The following is a 20,016-nucleotide window of genomic DNA, read 5'->3' on the forward strand; positions in this document are numbered from 1 at the left end:
AAGACTTGTCTGTGAAACGGGGGGTATAATAGGCAAAGCAAGGCAAGGCATTAAAGGCTTTTACATTGGTAGATTTTTTTTTTTCTGTTAATATATATTTCTTAAAGAATACTGAAAAAAGTATCACTGTTTCCACAAAAATATTAAGCAGCGCTACTGTCAACTCTCTGTGATTATAATAAGAAATATTTCTTTAGCACCAAATCATCATATTAGACTGATTTCTGAAAGATCATGTGACACTCAAGACTGGAGTGATGATGCTGAAAATTCAGCTTTGACATCACAGGAATTAATTACACTAAAACATATTAATATTGTAAGCTATTTTAAATCGTAGTGATATCTCACAATATTACTGGTTTACAATTGTTTGTTCTTTTTTAATAAATGCAGCCTTTGTGGAGACTTCTTCCAAATTTTACCATCCCCAACATTTTGAACAGTGAATAAATTAATTTAGGCATCACAATATTATAATATTAAGTATAAAAATGGATGTTCATTTTGAGATTTGTTTAAAATTACATTCAGCAGTGTTTAATTAGTGTTTTTAAAGATTAACTTTAAGTGGTAGATTACAGCAAAGGTAATCTAAATGTACAAAAAAACAAAAACAAAAAAAACAGCAGTATGCACAATTAAATATCCAGTATCGACCATTACTCTACCTCTTAAAAAAAAAAAAAATATATATATATCTGCCTATAAGCAACATGATAGTGATATATCATTCATACTTACTTATAGTTAAAAAATATCTTCATTATCAATTTATACAGTACTTACAGGATTCATTAAAAAGCAGTGTTCTGAATCCATTCCAGGTGTTTGAGTTCCTCATTCGTCTGCACTCGGTGGAGGCTGCACAGGAAGAGGAAGTGTATCCCTACATCCGAACTCTCCTGCACTTCGACACTCGAGAGTTCCTCAATGTCCTGGCACTGGTGTGCATCAGTTAATCCATAACTCAATAAGTATTACTCAATGCCTGAGTGCTCTAGTATTGTGTTATATGTTCTAGTCAGGGTGTACTGCAGTTAATTTGCCCTTTCAGATCTGAATGTTAATATATCCTTGCTTCACAGACATTTGAGGACTTCAAGAATGACAAACAGGCTCTGGAGTATCAGCAAAGGATTGTGGACATTTTACTGAAGGTGACTGAAACATATTTCACACTCTTTATTTTTTTGCCCCCCTTTGTCACGCGCACACACACACACACACACAAACACACACAAACACACAAACCTCTATTTGTGTAAAAAGCTTTAGTCACTGGAATGTAATCATGTGAATGGATAATTTTATCTGCTGGAGAACCAGCTCAGTCCTGCAGTCTTCCTCCCTTTCCTCATCACAGCTCATTCTTACCGACCAATGTTACTGGACAAAGAAAAATACATCAGTCTACAAGAAAATCAAACATGAAAATTCAAAAAGACTTTGCCCCACACCATAGATCTCAAATGTCATTTGTATTTCTGAATAGGAGACACTTTGGCTAATTAAAATGGCAAACTTCTTTTAAAGGCTACAAACCTAACACATTCAATAACTGTAATAATGAACATAGTCAAAATCTCTCTCTCTCTCTCTCTCTCTCTCTCTCTCTCTCTCTCTCTCTCTCTCTCTCTCTCTCTCTCTCTCTCTCTCTCTCTCTCTCTCTCTCTCTCTCTCTCTCTCTCTCTCTCTCTCTCTCTCTCTCTCTCTCTCTCTCTCTCTCTCTTTCTCCATCTGTAATCATTTGTTCATTCATAATAGACAGAGACCACAACCTTGTAACCAGGCCCCAACTGAATCTCTCATAACTCTGCCAAAAATTCTGCAAAACGTAAATGCTTGTCATTTTCAAACTTTTTACCATTTTTGAATCCATTTTACAGAATTACACATGAAAGAAGAAGAAAAAAAAATAGTTCCAAAAAATAAATTACAAGTTCTGCTTGGATTCAATTTGATTTGGATCCAATTGGATTCAACAAACTCACTTGAGTGAGTGATTATAGAAAGCCTGGGTCAATGTTTTTGAAGTAAGATAATACTACTCTGAAAAAAATTCGGAGTAGCATTTACTTGAAAAAAGCTAGGAAACAAGCATGTTTTCAAGTAAGGCTACACACAATTCTTGATGGTTTTAATTAGAAATTCCCAAGTAAAGTTCTAATTACTACAATCTTTTTATTAAAACTCCTGACTGCTTACTATTTTTGTTTTACGTTTACACTAATAGACAACATTTTACTTAATTATTTATATTCAATATCTGAATTGTAAATATATGACCAATTCATAAAAAATAAAGCAGTTCTAGCGCTTACATTAATGTCTGTCATGTTAAAATGTAAAATAATATACTTACAAGCCAAACACAATGACTGCTGTCTCGGATGACTGCATTAGCTAGCAAATCAGTTTGTTAGGATGTAAACTCAACTTGGTTAGCTGTATTAATTGTTTAACTCGGCAACATGTTAACTTGGTTATCCATGTGCATAATAAAACAGAACTAAAATTACAGACATTTTCCAAAATCCTGTTAACATTCAGGAGGCCGTGCACACCAACATTATCAATAACTCAGTAAAAAGATCCTGCACCATGACTGCAAAGTTAAAAACTTAGATGTTTCTAAATGGCTTAATAATTTAAAATTGCACCACTTACCGTGGTTTAATCTCCTTCCTTGAGTGAAATCTTCTGAAATGCAATGGATGAATGAATTGAATTAAATATGACTCTGAAATTGAACAACTGCAATAGTATTTTCTTGCAAAATATACTCTAATCTTTGTTTTATTTACAACTTCAGAAAAAAACATGTTTACAGTGTCTGTACACACATTAACAAATTCTGTGTGTGTGCACACTTTCCAGGTTATGGTGGACAATTCCGACTTCACCCCATCTCAGGTCGGCTGTCTTTTCACCTTCTTGGCACGACAACTTGCCAAACCAGATAATACCCTCTTTGTTAACCGGAAGCTGTTTGACCAGGTGAAGTGTCTCTATGCTTTTTTTCACAGTCCGTTTTTTTTAGTGTCTCACCTTTTCCATCTACAGTATTCTGGCTTTTTTAAATGTTTTATCGCAGCTGTAATGGTAACGGCAAAAGATTTCTAAGAAGGTGTCAGTTTTGGTAAAGACAATTAGCAGCTTCTGTAAAAATAGCTCACCCGCATTAGAAGCGTTATGCTTGTTTTCTGCATGTTAAATATTTCATGATTTTGCACCCTGCACTGGGGCCTGATCTAAATTAGATCGCATCAATTTAAAATTGAATACTGTCAGGAAAGTTGACACTTGTGATTTCAGTGTTATTCTACCTTTCCTACATGGGAAGATGTTTTGTTGAAGTGTCTTTTATCTGTTGCTCATTGTCTTTTGCAGGTTCTAGAGTTTCTATGTAGTCCAGATGATGACTCTAGACATACTGAAAGACAGCAGGTATAAACACAACACCCGTCTTAAAACGCTGCTTAATTTGACTCAAGATTAGTTAAAAGATTGATTGATCTTCACATGATTTGTTGATTTTGGTTGTGTCAGGTTCTGCTGGAGCTGCTGCAGGTCGGTGGTGTGGTCCAGTTTGATGAGGGCCGTCTCCTTGAGCTCGCAGAGAAGGCAGAGTTGTAAGAAATCTTCCAGTCAGAAAGCAGAACAGTTTAGCTTCATCCACCAAACAAATAGACAGCTGAAGTGTTTCGACTTCATAGTCAAAATGAGTTTTGCCCCCCCTTTTTTTTTTTTAATGATGAGATCATTCATCTTCTACAGTACAACATAAGCCATTCGTAGATCAAAACGAATCATCATTTTTAAGGGTCTGGCGTATGATTCAAGGTGACACATATTTCCATATTCTATGGAAATGTGGTTGATTTAATTAAATTTACCTCATAGAATCAGCTCACTAATATGCACCTTAATTAGGTTACTGTAATAGAACATTTCTGTTACAGATACATAAATGTTAGTTATATATTTTCTTGCTAGAATAACTTAAGTACACATGGGTGAGACAAGACTATGTCCAGATCATATTTCACCCTGAAATCAAAAGAAAGAAATGAGAAATTATTTTTTACTTTAATTATATTTTAGGAAAAAATTATATTTTAAGCATTAATTAAAAGACTATTTAAGCATATTACATTGGTTACAAAAACAAAATCAATTCAAATAAATGCTGTTCTTTTGAGCTGAAAAAGGTATAACCATTTAATTGCTAACAATAAGAAACTGATTTTTAAATTGTAATAATTCACAATATTACTGTTTTACTGTATTTTTGACCAAATAAATACTATTTCTTTTTTTTTTTAAAAAACATGAAAATATCTTACTAATCCTAAACTTTTGAACAGTAGGTGTATATCATGATAGTATTTGTTGCACTGACTTTATGCTGATTTAAAATAAACTAACTTTGTTTTTCAGTATTTGTTCTTGCATAACAGTAATGAGAATGTAATGATAATCACCGTTAAGGATAATGAGGGGGAAAATGTGCTTAATTGTGTTGAAATGTCTCAATGCAAAAAGAAAAAAAGTTACAGTAATTGCCCTAAAGGTAGTCGCATGGAAATTACTACCAGGAAAAATAGTTACAGTAAGCGTATGTGATCCACTCTAAGCTAGATTTCAAAAGCCACAAGGTTGCCGTTAAATCATAATAAATCTAATGAATGCAGTTGAATGTATCATATTGATTTCCTCAAGGTGAAGACATTGAAATTGTGATATTTATACTGAAGATCAAACCTTTCTATTGTTGTCTCTCTTTTTGTTCTCTCTCTTTCAGTTATCAAATCTGTGAGTTCATGTATGAAAAAAAGCACCTTTACGACAAAATAGTCGACTGCTACCTGAAAGACCCTTTGAGAAAGGTACTCAACCTCAATCCCTCCCTTTTCACTCTTTTCTTTCCTATCATTCCTGTTATTCCTTTACTTAATCTTTATCTCTAACTCCAGGAGGAGCTCTTCAACTACATCCATAACATTCTGTCCATGCCGGGCTACAGCTCAGAGGAGAAACATTTGGTGTGGGTCAAAGCCCTTCAACACATCAAGGTGAGTCTAACAAGGCTTCAAATAATTGTTCCTCTAGTACACTCCAGGTAGAGAGAGCTCAGGCTTCAGCTAATTTTAAGCTCTATTCTCATCAGGCCCCGCTCTCTCTCATCTTGTTCAGTCAATGGTCTTTGTGCAAATGACTTCCTCTGATTCGGATTGTTCAAATTGAGAACACTAAAATCAGTCGATGCCACCGCATCGTTTGACTGTCTTTCGGTTGAGTCCACATTGAAAATCTGGGTTTAAACTTTGAAATAAATTGTTGTTTTTTTTAAAAATAGAAACGTGAAACATAAAATAAAGGATAAATCCAAATGATGATTAGCAAAATTGTGACTAAACATGTCAGCTATTTTGCACAAAATATGTTGTTGCTTCAGTTAAAGTACAAAAGATGCTCTTTGAACATGCTGAACTACTATGATCATCATGTTGATCAAACTTGTGGAGTCCTTGTCAGTTCGAGCCTACTGTAACATATTTGATACAGGCCTGTACATTACGTACATGATCAAAACTTTGCTGAGAGACCTGCGGTACACAAATTTCAGCATGCCTTCTGATTGATAATTTATACTTTTTTAGTTAGTAAAAGGCCTTTTAGTATAATTCGTAAACTGTAAGAATATATTTTATATTGTTAGTAATATATTTCAAGATGAACACTTACTGGACTAAAGCAAATTAGGTTCACTTAATGATCCATACATCATGTTTTAGAAAAATCATGTTAAAATGTGAGAATCAAATATGATACAACAGGCTTTTGAGGAAATATTATTTTACAATACAGATTGTTTCAAAGCAGCTTTACAGTAATAACAGGAAAATAATGCAACAAAGTTTGTGTCTAGAAGAAAATAGTCATAGTCCAGCTCTGGAGAAAACAGTGATGTCATCGTCCAGCTCAGCTCAGTTCTCATATAATGGTGTCAATGCAGGCAGATCAATAATATTGTTGAATATTAAGTGTCCCCAACTAAGCAAGCCAAAAGCTAAAGGCGACAGTGGCAAGGAACCCAAACTCCATCAGGTGACAGAATGGAGGAAAAAAAAAAAACCTTGGGAGAACCCAGGCTCAGTCGGGGAACCAGTCCTCCTCTGGCCAACGAACGAACAGTGTATGATTATGATTCAGGCAGCATTACAGGTCAGAAGTCAGATTGGATCGGAACATTCAGAAATTGGATCGGAACATTCAGTATTGCACTGCGTTATATTTTTTTACCCCCACAATAAAAACTACCAAGCTTTGATCATTAAATTAAGTATTTTAATATAATTTCTAACACACATTATGAAGAGATGGAGTGGCAACTGACAACTGATATTTAAATGCATTTTATGTAAGTATTCTGCTTCACTGTTAGAAAGATCTCATTGATTTACATTTCAAGCTAGCAGAATTTCATCTTACTTTTTGGCCATTTAATATTAGCAACTGCACCAAATTGCATATTTTTGCTCAGTTTGGGCATACAAAAACCCAAATCTTTTTCTTCCGAGTATGAGCTCCATATTTTACTATATCATACTATATGAGCCTTAAAATTTGGGTGTATAAAAAACTCAACAAAAACAAACATACAAACTTTTTTTATTTTACTTTGTATTTTTATTTTGTCTAAATGTTCAATAAACTGTCATATGTCAGGCTTTGCAGGGTTAAAGCAACAACAAAAATACAAATAAGAAATGATTTTGCCAATGACATTTGCAATAAAAAAAAAGAGTTTATAAAAAATGCATGTATTTGAAACCTGATACGTTAGTGAAACCTGATTTTTTTTTTAAATCTCATCAGTTCTTCTCATTGTTTTTCTGTTGTAGGATTTGGTCAGCTTAAACTCGGCTAAGACAGCTGAGCTGGTGGCGGTGCACTTTGCAGATGAGGTGCAGTCTATCATCACATCTCTGCAGGTATGCAACATTGTTAACTTTATGACTTGACATTGGCTTCATGGGAGTGTTAAAAAGCTCTGCTATCCCATTAGCACATGTTCCAGACATGCTGAAATAAAGGTTCAAATCCTCCCTATACTGTTTTTGATGGCATTCTACATTACATTCAGTTACATGACATCAGAACAATTATTACCTTCGCTGAAAAATACAGAGAGACTTCAATTTAATGCACTCTGTTGCGCACACACACAATTTATCTTTCGACAGGCTGGACTGTTAAGAAAAGCACTTCTGAAGGAGCCTGTCAGTGTTGTATTGTGTGTTTGATTCCCCTTTGGTGTGTGTTAATGTGTTTGTGCATTGTCTCTTCTCCTATTCACTCATCTTAAGATAGTGTCAGTGAATGTCTGTGAGAGGGAAGAGGCCCCCCCTGAGGCCCACGTGTGTGTGTCAGTAAATGGATTAGGCTCTATCTGCAGTGCTGTGTGTAATTGGGTTTGCGTTATCTTTCGCACACTGTCAGGAAGGTGCTAATTGAAAAGCCTGCTTGTGCAAACATATGTGCAGATAAGAAGATACAAGGGGAATGAGGGGAAAATAACAAGTTTTAAGGGTTTTTTTTCACAGTCAAAGACTGGTGTGAGAATAACATTAATGCTATTTAAATGATTTGTAGTTCATTAAAGTATGGAGCATTTTATAAAGTGATGAAAATGATGAGGACAAGAATAATAATGGTCAAACTGAGCAGATTTTTACTCTCATAGGCCAGACCCATGACATGCTCAGGGTTAACCATTTTATATATTTTTTTATTATTATTTTTGCAGGAGTGTAGATCTCAGTAAGCAGGCGCTGAATTCATAGCTTCAATGATTATAAAGGGAGCACTCTCTCACCGAAGCAGTTTGTTTATATCTATGGGTCCAACATGGCATCAGACGCGAAGTTACCTTTCGATGCAGCCTTAGATAGTGTTCTAAGTACTTTAGAACGCAAGTTTATTTCGTCTTCTTCCTCGTCGAATTTCTGCCGCTCTACATACGTCATTTGGTATAATTGAAACGATTGGCTATGAGCCACGTACAGGTGCATTTGATAGACATTCGTAGCGCCCAATAAACGGCTCTGGGCATTCGTAAACCACGTCCGAATACGAGAAAATGAACACGTGGTTCCCAGACCACGATTGAGTCCCAATTCGCCTACTTATACTACGACCTAAAAGTATGTACTTTTTTTGTAAGGAAAAAGTACATACTTTTGAGTGTGTAGCAAAAGAGTATGCACGTTCTGGGACAAACTTCGATGACGTCATGCAAAGTGAACTTGAACGTGGTTGCCTAGTTACGCACACCGCGACTGTTAACAAAACATTTAACATTTCATTCATTCTTACTGTATATGTCCAATATAATTTTATTTACTTTCCTCATCGTTTTTTCCACAATACATATACAATGTGTTCTACCAAATTGAGGAGTGAAGCAGGGCGTCGTTGTAGAACAACCAATTAACGCAGGTCGTTTGTGAGGCGGCTGGTTCTGGCCTGACGTTCATGTGCAATCAGGAGCGCATCTCATCATAAATTAACCGAAACTCTTTAAACGAAACAATTCAAAATGAAAAGAAATGGGGTACTCTCTGATTATGTAGGCTAATCCAAGATGTGCATTTCAGGCGTGTTCACTACGGAGATGGCGATCGTCAACTTCATCTTTGCAGCAGACACTGACAGAAAAGACTAGTTTATTAATTAAAATCAATGCACGCGTGTACCGGATTTACAAATGCGCATCTTGCTTGTTGCACGCACACTCGGCGCACATATGATGTCGAAATAACGAGATATTGTTGAAATAACATTATTAATAATAATAAATCTTTAATAATATTTTATTGAATGCTGAATGTTGCGTTGTTCAATTTAATAAAATTAATACTTTAATTGTGATCATTAAAATAATAGAATATTAAATATTAAGTGGCCAATTTTTGCTCATTTATTAAAAGTATATATAATATATCTACTGCTAGCACCCCCTCAGCATGTAAAAAAAATGGATCTGGCGCCGCCCCTGGTTATAACGGCCCACGTATTAAAATATGGTTGGGTCTAAATTGGGCTCGGGCTCATAATTACTAATGTGCCGGGCTGGGCCGGGCTCGGACACAACGGGCTTGATTTTTTTTTGGGCCTGATCTAAGCTACTCCTCATTACCCAAGCAAGTTGTTTGGGCTTGTTGAGGCTCTCTGATAGCAGTATCTTGTTCAGGCTAACGTAAACCGGAAGTTTGTTACCGGCTTGTTCTACGTTGCCATAGCGATCACGGGAAAGGTCAGAGTTCGGGAAAGTTGTGGATAGCTCCATAGACCTCCATTCATTCTGCACTCGTCATGTGAGCGCCCTCATATGGAACAAGAGTGGAACTGCAACCGGAAGTTTATTGAGTGGCACTTCTCAACTCATTAAACTTTCTCTGATACTATTTAGGACGGATAGTATGCGAATTGGGACTCAGTGCACGTCTCAATGAGACGAGGTCTGACGTTAGCCAGGCTAATAGTCATAGCTTAAGCATAAAGGTACAAAACAATCTGATACTGAATGTCAAAATAGATGTGAATTAAGTAAATGCAAACTAATAGACCTGCCACTTGTTCTATGTAATGTCTGAAAGTTTCTTTGCCCTTTACTTTATTTTATTTCCCCCCCCACTTCCAACTACTGGAATTTTGGTATCGTGACAACCCTTCACATATCAATGTGAGAGTTTGTTCTTGTCATCAAAGTACATAAAGAAAGGATTGGTGGTTGTTTTAACACCATTTCTTTCTTTCTGTCTGAGAAAAGTAACATTAGCAACAACATGCGCAACTGCTGTTTGTGATTTTTTTTGTTGCTGAATGTGTCGCTTAGCAACCTCTTTGGAACTACGTTGCTTGGCGGAGGAATTAGGGCTGTAACGATACACCAAATCCACGATTCGGTTCGTATCACGATTTTTGACCCACGATTCGGTTCGTATCACGATTTTTTTTTTTTTTTGGGGGGGGGGGGGGGGGGGGGAAAGAATGATTTTTATTAAAACAATATTTTTTATTAAATAACATTTGTAAAACCTTTACAAACTGAACACCAAAGAACAAGATTAACTATGCAAATTATTAACAATATAAATAGCCATATATAAAATAAATAGGCTAAATAGCCAAAGCTATAACACGTATGTTTTCTTTGTAACAAAATACTGTTGAAAAACAAACAGAACTAAACTCCATTGTGGTGATGATTCGAGCATGTTGAAAATTCTCCTTCAATCAAGTTCTCTTACATTTACAAAGTAGGCTAAATTAAATGGCTACTGTTTCACACTGAGGTAACTGAGGCTTACTGCCTGTGCTGCAAACCACCAATCAAACCTTACAAATTGAGGTAAATTGTGTTTTTTCTTGCTTTTCCCCAGTCTTAAAGTGAAAAAGGTAGTATTTAATTAAATACATTTATGGTGAGATTACTACATTTTATTTAATTAATCGCATTTATTGTCAATCTGTTTTCATTTTGACCACGAACCATGCGCTGTCACTTTAATTCAGATTTCACAGAATTCGATTCCGATTTCATTTTTCTAACCACTTTACAGCACACAAAAAATTTATATCTTTTTTTTTAATAGAACATTTTGCATAGAACATAGAAATGTTTTTGAACAGATAATCGCTATAAAATGGAACTATATAAATTACTCCTGGTGTGGGAAATTAAAAGTTAATTAAAATTAAACTTAAAGAAAGCTTATACTGTATATTCTGACTAGTTTACAAATTTTTTTTTTTTTTTTTTTTATAAAACACCATATAGTACTTTTACCCAAACTGAATAATAAAAACAAGTTTAAATGGGTACATTTTTTATAAATATTATTTTCTGACATAGCCTACTCCAGTTCTTGTTAAAACACACTAGACATGCACTTTTTGTGTGAAATAATACTTATTTTGTCCATCAAAAGTGTGCTTTCACTTTAATTGAGCGTGAGCAGCAGCAAAAATAGACTCAATGCCGAAACCCGCGCTTCACTGCTGCTCACGTGACGCTCCTGCTCGCGGTGTGAATGCACTCATTGATTAACATGCACGCCGGAAAAAATACGCGCTGCTCATGCGCTGCTCATGCGCAGCTCACGCTTGCGGTGTGAAACGGCCGTAATTCACGAGGTTTTCTATTGCGTTCCGTTTGCACGTGTGATGCTGATGTTGCGCGATGTTAATCATCCGGCGCCTGGGTGCATTTGACCGGCATAAAATTGACATATGTCAGACTAACCGGCCGGTCGCCGGTCATGGCCAGTCACGTGAAAATCGGCCAATTCCGGTCACCAGCCTATCAATCGGTGCATCTCTATTAAAATTAATATTTTTATGGAGTAACCGTTTTATAAAAGTATGGGACATGATATGGGCTAGGCTCTGCGTCGTGCCTAACAACGCCCTTTAGCTGTCCTAAATCCACTGTAAAACACGGCTTAAATAGAGCTTGTTGATCATTGCACTCATGAGTCTCATGTGTCAAAACAAACTCCATGAGGCATCATGTTTTTATTTTAGTTTTTATTTTGCCTCTAGAGGACGCTCTCGTACTGTATAATGACAGCCGACCCTTCTCAGCCACTCCAGCAACGGATGCAACCCTGAAAAACTATCGGTATAGACTTTTGCTGATAACCAATTGTTCCAGCAATCGGTTATTTGGTCGTGATTAATCTGCAAAACTGATCAATCAGTCGACCTCTGTACTAGATACCTATTGACTAACTGCAAGTTGATCAGACTAGGTCTGCCCGGGTTTATGCAACTTATAACTAATCTTATAAGTGCCCACTGTAACTAGAGTCTTACAAGTGCCTACACGACAACAATGTCTGGAACAAAGACACACTGTCTTGAAGGCTAAAATATCAAAGGTCACATTCTGGATTATTGTAGTGCATAAAATGTCTGATGTACATGATATCTCATTTCAAACATTTCATCTGTTAGACACATATCTGGCTTCATCTGGCTATACTCTATTAACCCCTCTTGTGTAGTATTTGAAGCAAATAACCAATATTGGCAGAATATTGATAAAATATCCCAGTGTTGTACTTCTACATGACTGCAATCTGTTTGAAAGTGAATCATATTTTGATGTTGAGCTCTCTGTGTCTGCAGGATGGCTATTTGGTGTTCCAGTTTCTGAAGTGCCTCCTGGACCCCAGGTAATAATAGCAGTACCCTCCCCAACAGTTTTGTTTAATTTTTACATACCTGCTCTCTGTATTGAGTTTAAACATACTTATTGAAAATACCTCTTTCCACAAATTTTCAGAGCACTAGGGATGTCAAAAATACTTAATGTGCCCTGCAATAACGATTCAAAATATAGGATCGGTACATAAGTCCTTGCAGTGTAAAAAAAAATAGATTAATAAACCTGGACTGCCTATTATCCAACTACTCTATTGCACAAGTAAATGCATTTATTGGTGAACAGCTGCAGTTCTTTTAGCTGGAGTCTGTAAAAATGAACAGCCATCTCTGTCATCATCTGTCTCCATCTCAAACATCGTTCCTTCATCTCTTCTCTCAAATGACCTCTGCCACACATCCATTTATCTTGACCTAGTATTTCATTTACTTTTTCGCCCTTTTTATTGTCCTGAAGTCCGTTACGCTCTGCCCCCACTTTTTAGCTTGTGTCGTTCTTCTTCTGCCTGTGACAAACAGGACTCAAGGATTAAGATTGTTATCTGTAGTGAGTTTTGTACATGGTGCTGTTGACAGCCTGTAGTTAAAAAACAGAGTGGAGGACAAACTGACAGTACAGTAGTCTTTTCACTGCTGAACTGTCATTTACAGGCAGATGATGGTGGTATGTATTCTGCTATGAGATTTTCTGATTGGATGAAAGGTGGAAAAATCGGATTAATACGTTTTAATTTGAAGAGATAATTTCAGTCATCAGACTTGTAATTTTCACCTGGTGGACGATAAAATGTGTAGAAAAATTCCATAGCCCTATCCCATACTGTACACGGAAACCACAATATTAAAGATATATCCTTACGCACAATATATCAGTACCAAAGCGACGAATATTAGGGAGTTAATTATGCATGCTTATGTCCCATATTTTGTAGATTTTGCTGAATATATATATATTTTTTAAACTGTACGATGCCTAAATTTATTTTTAGCATTGTAAGCAATTGAATGAACAATTGTAACAGTTCATCCCTACCGAGTATGATACTGGAAGATGGTCAGCATGAAAAAAAATTCACCCTTTATATTTTTAAGTCAAGTCATCTTCATTTATATAGTGCTTTTAACAATGTAGATTATTTCAAAGCAGCTTTACAGAGATAAACGTATAATTTAAGGTAACAGATAGTTTTGGCTTTATAGCGGTTCTTTAATAAAGTTATTTTCCAGCTAAAGTTAGTTTTGATTGATTCGCTTCCGTCGCAACGATCATTTGTTATTAAATTAGGGGCCGCTAAGACGACACCATTCTACACAGACTTTAAACGCGAACCTGTGAGAAACGCTGATGGCGTTCACATGCGCATTTAGAATTGGTTCTATAGTTACGTGCCTTTGAATATATGTGCACAGGTTTGTAATTCCTTACAAACCAAGCCTAAACAATGTACTGGTCTTTCCTTATAAATTTTGATACAGAATTTTATTTTATTTTGTCACTTCGGGTAGGTACGCGAATAGAATTTTCCCGACAACGCTTTATCTGTAGAGTGGTAAAGGGATCCTCCATAGGGAGAGACTAGTTGGCACTTCAGCACTGCATTGTCATCGGGTCCAGACGAGGGTCCTTCATCAGATCTGGATACGGCCTGGATCCGGCAGGCTGCGGAAAAACCTCGGGACAAACAGACACTAATATTAGCGTAGATGCCATTCTTCTCATGATGTAACGAGTACATCAGGATTTATGGGAAGTGTTCCCGGTTCCAGCTGACCTAATCTATGCAGCCTAACATTGAATTATAGAAGTCTATAATGTATTATGTGAATGCTAGGTCAAAGAGATGTGTCTTTAATCTGGCTTTGAACTGACAGAGTGTGTCTGCTTCCCGGACAATGGTAGGAAGGCTGTTCCAAAGTTTTGGTGCTAAATAGGAGAAGGATCTACCGCCAGCAGTCGATTTTGATATTCTAGGTATTATTAACTGGCCGAAATTTTGAGATCGCAATAGACGTGAAGGACTATAATGTGTTAAGAGCTTGCTCAAGTACTGCGGAGCTAAACCATTTAGTGCTTTGTAAGTAATCAGCAATATTTTACAATTTATGCAATGTTTAATAGGCAGCCAGTGCAGTGTCTAAATGCATGTTATTGATCTTATTGTGAAGGATTCATCCAAGCATGTTTCATTTTTTATTATTATAATAATGCAAATTATTTATTTGATTTCAATTTCTTTATATATTTTTTTGTTTATTTCAATTTTTTTTTTTTTCGTAACTCAATCTTCCGGTGAAACAACAGACTTCTCTCTGGTGACAATGCCAGACTTCTACAATCACTTGGTCCTCTTAAAGTCATCATGAAATCAAAATTGACACCATTTACTTTATTGGTACTAGTGCTGTCAAATCAATTAATCGCATCTAAGTCAAGTCAAGTCACATTTATTTGTATAGTGCTTTTTACAATGCAGATCGTTTCAAAAAAGCTTTACAGAGATAACAGGAAAATAATGTAAAAAAGTTTGTTTCCAGAATAAAATAGCATCACAGTCCACCTTAAAGGAACACGCCAACTTTTTGGGACTTTAGCTTATTCACTGTATCCCCCAGAGTTAGATAAGTCCATACATACCCTTTTCATCTCCGTGCGTGCTGTAACTCTGTCTGATGCACCCACCGCTAGCCTAGCTTAGCACAAAGACTGGAGGTAAACAGCTCCAGCTAGCATACTGCTCCCAATAAGTGACAAAATAACGCCAACATTTTCCTATTTACATGTTGTGATTTGTATAGTCACAGCATGTAAAAATAACAAGGTCACATGAGACACAGCCATCTTCTAACCGTATACATACTGGGAACTATATTCTCAGAAGCGAAGCACAGCTACTTGGGCGGAGTGATTTGCTCGCAGCACCAGAGAAGCCCTGTGGTGAGGAGCTGAGAGTTCGCTCAGAGTTGGAGTAATTCACTCCGCAGAAAGAAAGAAACAATTGGGATTGACTGAGCCCTTTTTTCACCCCATATATATATATATATATATATATATATATATATATATATATATATGTATATGTGTATATATGTGTGTGTGTGTGTGTGTGTGTGTGTGTATAAATATATAAATTAGTATTTGTATTTGTATTTGGCCCGTCCAGGTCTATGTGTGGGAAGCACTTCTAGCTATCACCCAGAACCCCATGAACACCAGCCTCAATTGCATCTAATATTAACCTTAACACCCTAACACAGTGGTTCTCAATTCCAGTCCTCGTGTCCCACTGCCCTGCACATTTTGTATGTCTCCCTTATTTAACACACCTGAACCAGATCATCAGCTCATTAGGAGAGACTCCATGAACTGAACTGAGTGTGTCAGATAAGAGAGACATACAAAATGTGCAGAGCAGTGGGTCACGAGGACTGGAATTGAGAACCACTGCCCTAACAGCAGCAGTTGTGTTTTGCATGTTATTGCTGAAAATGTATAAATCTAGATTTGTATTGTTACACATTCACATTTGCTACAATTTACAGCTGCTTTAGTTTCAGACACTGCCACAAATAAATGCTTGCTCATTTCTGCATCACGGCAGACCCTCAGAACTACAACTCTGTTTTTGCTGTAGCTGACCCACAATGACCTTTAAAGGACATATGGCACCTCGGGGACAAAACTCATCTGTGATAAAAAATCTGAGTTAACTGTCTCCTCTCAGGCCAGGCCTCAAAGCATGTTTCTCCTCATGATCTTCCCATCTCAATTTGTCACAGAGTCTCATCTTGGACAATAGAACTGAGTTCATTCAGGGTAGTTTGAATAAATAAAGACCTTCTTTCCTGATGTAGGCACTCTGGGACTCTTGTAGTGATGAAATCAGTCACAGGAATGATAAGGACACACCACAGTAGTCTTTTCACTGCTGAACTATCATTTACAGGCAGATAATGGTGGTATGTATTCTGCTATGAGATTTTCTGATTGGATGAATGGTGGAAAAATCGGATTAATACGTTTTAATTTGAAGAGATAATTTCAGTCATCAGACTTGTAATTTTCACCTGGTGGATGATAAAATGTGTAGAAAAATCCCATAGCCCTATCCCATCCCATACAGAAACTTTAAATGTAACACTACCAGGAAAGGGCATAAGCTGTGCCATTTTTTACTTAAGTTTTACTTCCACTTGGCAAGGCAAAATTAAATTGAGATATAACGAATAATCTACCAATTGTATTTTGAAGAAAGCATCTATAACATACAACCTTAGAAATATGACTTCTCAAAAATGGTTAAGTTAAATATAGGGCAATATGTAAATGATTGACATTTTAAAATGGTTAAAAAAATTATTTGTGTAGATTATTGTCAGTTTTATTCATTGGCAATTCACCAACATTAGCTTATGTATTATTATACATGGAGAAAAATATTTTATTGGACATGTACAATTAATTTAAGTTGGCATGCAACAACTACAAAAAAAATGTAATTTGATCAAAATTGTAATTTGATCATTTGAAAAATTTTGCTTAGTGTTTTTTGTTCTTACAATGAAAGTCAGTGGGATCTAATGTTGTTTTGGACCCCATTAACTTGTATTATATGGGCGCAAACATTTTTAAAAATAACTTCTCTTATGTTCTACAGAACAAAGAAAGTTGTCTATTATCTATCTTGTCTTAAGTTGTCTTAAACTATCTATTTAATGTATACTACAGATAAATGCTCTATTATTTACAAAAAACAAACTGCATCTACCATCACTTTGAAAAGAAAACACCTGCCAGAAATGTTATGTAATGATTCAGTGTACTTTCAGAATCCGTTATTTTTGTGTTCTTTGTGATTTTTACTGCTTCATACACTTCAAAAACATCATCCTTCATTCTCACATGCCTTTTTAAGTTTTAAGACAGGGCCATACCAGAGTAGAACAGTACATCTCACATGTGATGAGGATGTGTTCTGTCACATGCCTCATACAGAAGGAGCTGATGGTGGCTGATTGAGCTTTGATTTGAGAGCTTTTCTATGATTGAGCTCTGAGAAAACCCACACTACATGATAACTTGATTGGGAGAGAAGGAGGGAGGGAGCAAGAAGGAGATGCACAAATGACGCATGATTTACTTTTGGGCTTCTTTTCTCTTAACAATGCGAATATCTTTGATCATCTCCTAATAATGCCACATTTTAAGGTCTGGGTAGATTAGATAGTAAGAAAACAATCAGTTCTCCTAATCAATGTCTTGGATGTGACAGGAATAAAGATTTGAGACAAGGGCCAAATTGTAATGGCGAGGCAACTGGGTCAGAGAATCGCTGAATCGCTCACAACGTGAGCAGATTTTAAATGTTAAATGCACAATCAACTCTTTTTATTTCATAAACAACAACAGAAAATCTTTCTCATTCTTCAGTTCTCTCTCAGTTTTCTCTCTTACTGAGTTAGGTAATTACACTGTTGCTATCATAAAACTATTGAGAATGCTGTAGTCAGTATGTTCATGATCTAGTCTTATTTAAGGTCTGTTTGTCCTTGGTTTGGTCTGGCTGTTGATCTTGTTCTCTGCACATTTAAGCCATTAGACTTAAACATCAATAACCAGAAGTTGGCTTTGAAGGACTGTTGAAGGTTTTTATGAGAGCCGTTGCCTTGAGTAGACTGCTCTTATATGCTGTGTATGCTCACAACTGTAGTCTGTTAAATCAAATAAATGACTATTTTGCAACATATGATAATTAAAAATCTTTTTTTCTCATAGTGTTTTGTGATGGTTTCCTCTAATATGGGTTCTTTTCAGGTGAATATGTGGTTTTCTCTTTCTGTAACAGCTCCAGAGAGGGTCTGCATCTTCAGACTGTTCTAAGATTGGGCTCAGATCTTCACGAGCTCTTAGTGGATCTACTGTGCCAGTTCAGTCCTCAGCATGTCATCGCCTTCCTTAAGACCTCTCAGGACTACAGACTGGAGGAGGCCATCCAGGTATAAATACATCAATCTCATACATACAAAATGGACTGTTACAAAGACTGGTGAGCTGCCTAGTAGTCTCCTGCCTTAATGTATGCAGCTATCTTTTAAGTCAGCATCCTAAATGTAAAGCAGCTTCATAAGTACAACCCCATTTACAGAAAAGCAGAATCTGTGATTACATTTGTTAATTCTGTTTAAACTTTATTTAACTGACAAAAGAATGTTTTTCAATGTTTTCACTGACCAACTTAATTGTATTTCGTAAACATTAACAAATTAGATTTTGATGGGTGTAACACATGTCAAGTCAAGTAAACTTTATTTATATAGCGCTTTTCACAATACAGATTGTATCAAAGCAGCTTCACAGTATTAAATAAAATAGTACATCAGTGTTTGTTTCTATTGTTCACAATATTATGTATGGTAGGTGGCGAAAGACCTGAATTATTTGCAATCTTGCTTTGTGAATTTCAGAACAGTTTAACTTGGATATTCTATAATCTTGTCACTTTTATTTTTCCTCTGTCTCAACTTTTTTGGAGTGTTTTGCAGCCATCAAAATCGAAATGTATTAATATTCACAAAATATAATCTAGTTGGTCAGTGAAAACATTGGAAATCTTTTATTTGTACTTTTGTCAGTTAAATAATGGTTAAAGAGAATTAACAAATCACTGATTCTTGATGATATTGCATTTAACAAAATGTCCCAACTTTTCTGGAAATGAGGTTGTAGTATGCAGAGGCTGCAGATTTCCAGAGAATTCGAAAGCCCATAATTTTCAAAGCTCTACAATTCCCCTTTGCCTTGAATGTTTTCATCCATCCATTTTCCAAACCACTTGTACTTGTTTATTATATATTTGGGGTCATTTGTTAATGCTTTCAGCTACCAAAAAGTACTTTCACCCCAATGTAACATTCTCCACTAAAATCAGACAAATTCAGTAAATAACATATGGTTCTACAGACAGTGACAGATTTGAAATGCTCTTTATGGGCAGCACTCTATTAATAACCAGACACACACGTGCCCCACACAATTAGCAATCCTCAAGTGATTTGAGACTTAACTTTAGAGAGTTGATTCCCAGAATTTTAACTTATTGATTTTTTTTTTGTTTAGTAGTTTATTTTGAACATGTAAATAAAAATATATATATACAGACATGCATACATATATACAATTAAAATTAAAATAGCAGCTAAATATAGTCAGTACTTCTCAGCACAATCTTCCAAAATTATTGTAAGTAATTCAAATTAGAAATTCCCATGTTCAAAAAGGAGTAGGAAGAAGTTCATAACAAATTTTTCCTACCCCCTTTCTCTATTTTTATCCTTTAGTTAAATACAAAACAAGCTCTACATAAGCTAAAGCTCATGATAAGCTAAAGACCAAGTTGATAAGCACAAATGATACATAGCACACACATTCATTGGATAAAATAGGGGTGGTATTTTTCCATCAATACTTTTCAGTACTCTCCATGGGCAGCTTTGCACATTTTTTGAACCCAGCTAATATGAGGACTTACAAATGCTTACATGAGTTTTGTCAGCACATATTGAAAAGTATATTTTGCATACAGACGCTGACATATTGTGCTTCCTGACCATTTATTTTATTATTTAGACAACCCAATTCGCTAAAGGAATTCAAATAATGACTCAAATGCGGCCAGCAAATCTATGTTGAACACAATTTGCACACTTCTTCTGAGTACCAGGCTATCGAGGATGCTGCAGGCTACTGCAATCTGGCATACATTACTCTGATTGTACTGC

At 36.0% G+C, this 20,016-nt stretch overlaps 1 protein-coding gene across 1 annotated transcript in view; it reads left to right on the plus strand.

The window, feature by feature from the left end:
* Nucleotides 1-20,016, plus strand: part of vps8 (VPS8 subunit of CORVET complex) — a 152,297-nt gene that overhangs the window by 60,745 nt on the left and 71,536 nt on the right. Inside the window, exons 26-35 of the mRNA XM_081360455.1 lie at nt 828-947; nt 1,089-1,160; nt 2,881-3,000; nt 3,394-3,450; nt 3,553-3,635; nt 4,808-4,892; nt 4,980-5,078; nt 6,912-7,001; nt 12,205-12,251; nt 18,084-18,234. Of these exons, the coding sequence (XP_081216581.1) occupies nt 828-947; nt 1,089-1,160; nt 2,881-3,000; nt 3,394-3,450; nt 3,553-3,635; nt 4,808-4,892; nt 4,980-5,078; nt 6,912-7,001; nt 12,205-12,251; nt 18,084-18,234 (924 nt within the window). The remainder of the gene's footprint in view (nt 1-827; nt 948-1,088; nt 1,161-2,880; nt 3,001-3,393; nt 3,451-3,552; nt 3,636-4,807; nt 4,893-4,979; nt 5,079-6,911; nt 7,002-12,204; nt 12,252-18,083; nt 18,235-20,016) is intronic.

This window comes from Scardinius erythrophthalmus (genome assembly GCF_964197995.2).
Source record: "Scardinius erythrophthalmus genome assembly, chromosome: 3".
NCBI lineage: Eukaryota > Metazoa > Chordata > Actinopteri > Cypriniformes > Leuciscidae > Scardinius > Scardinius erythrophthalmus.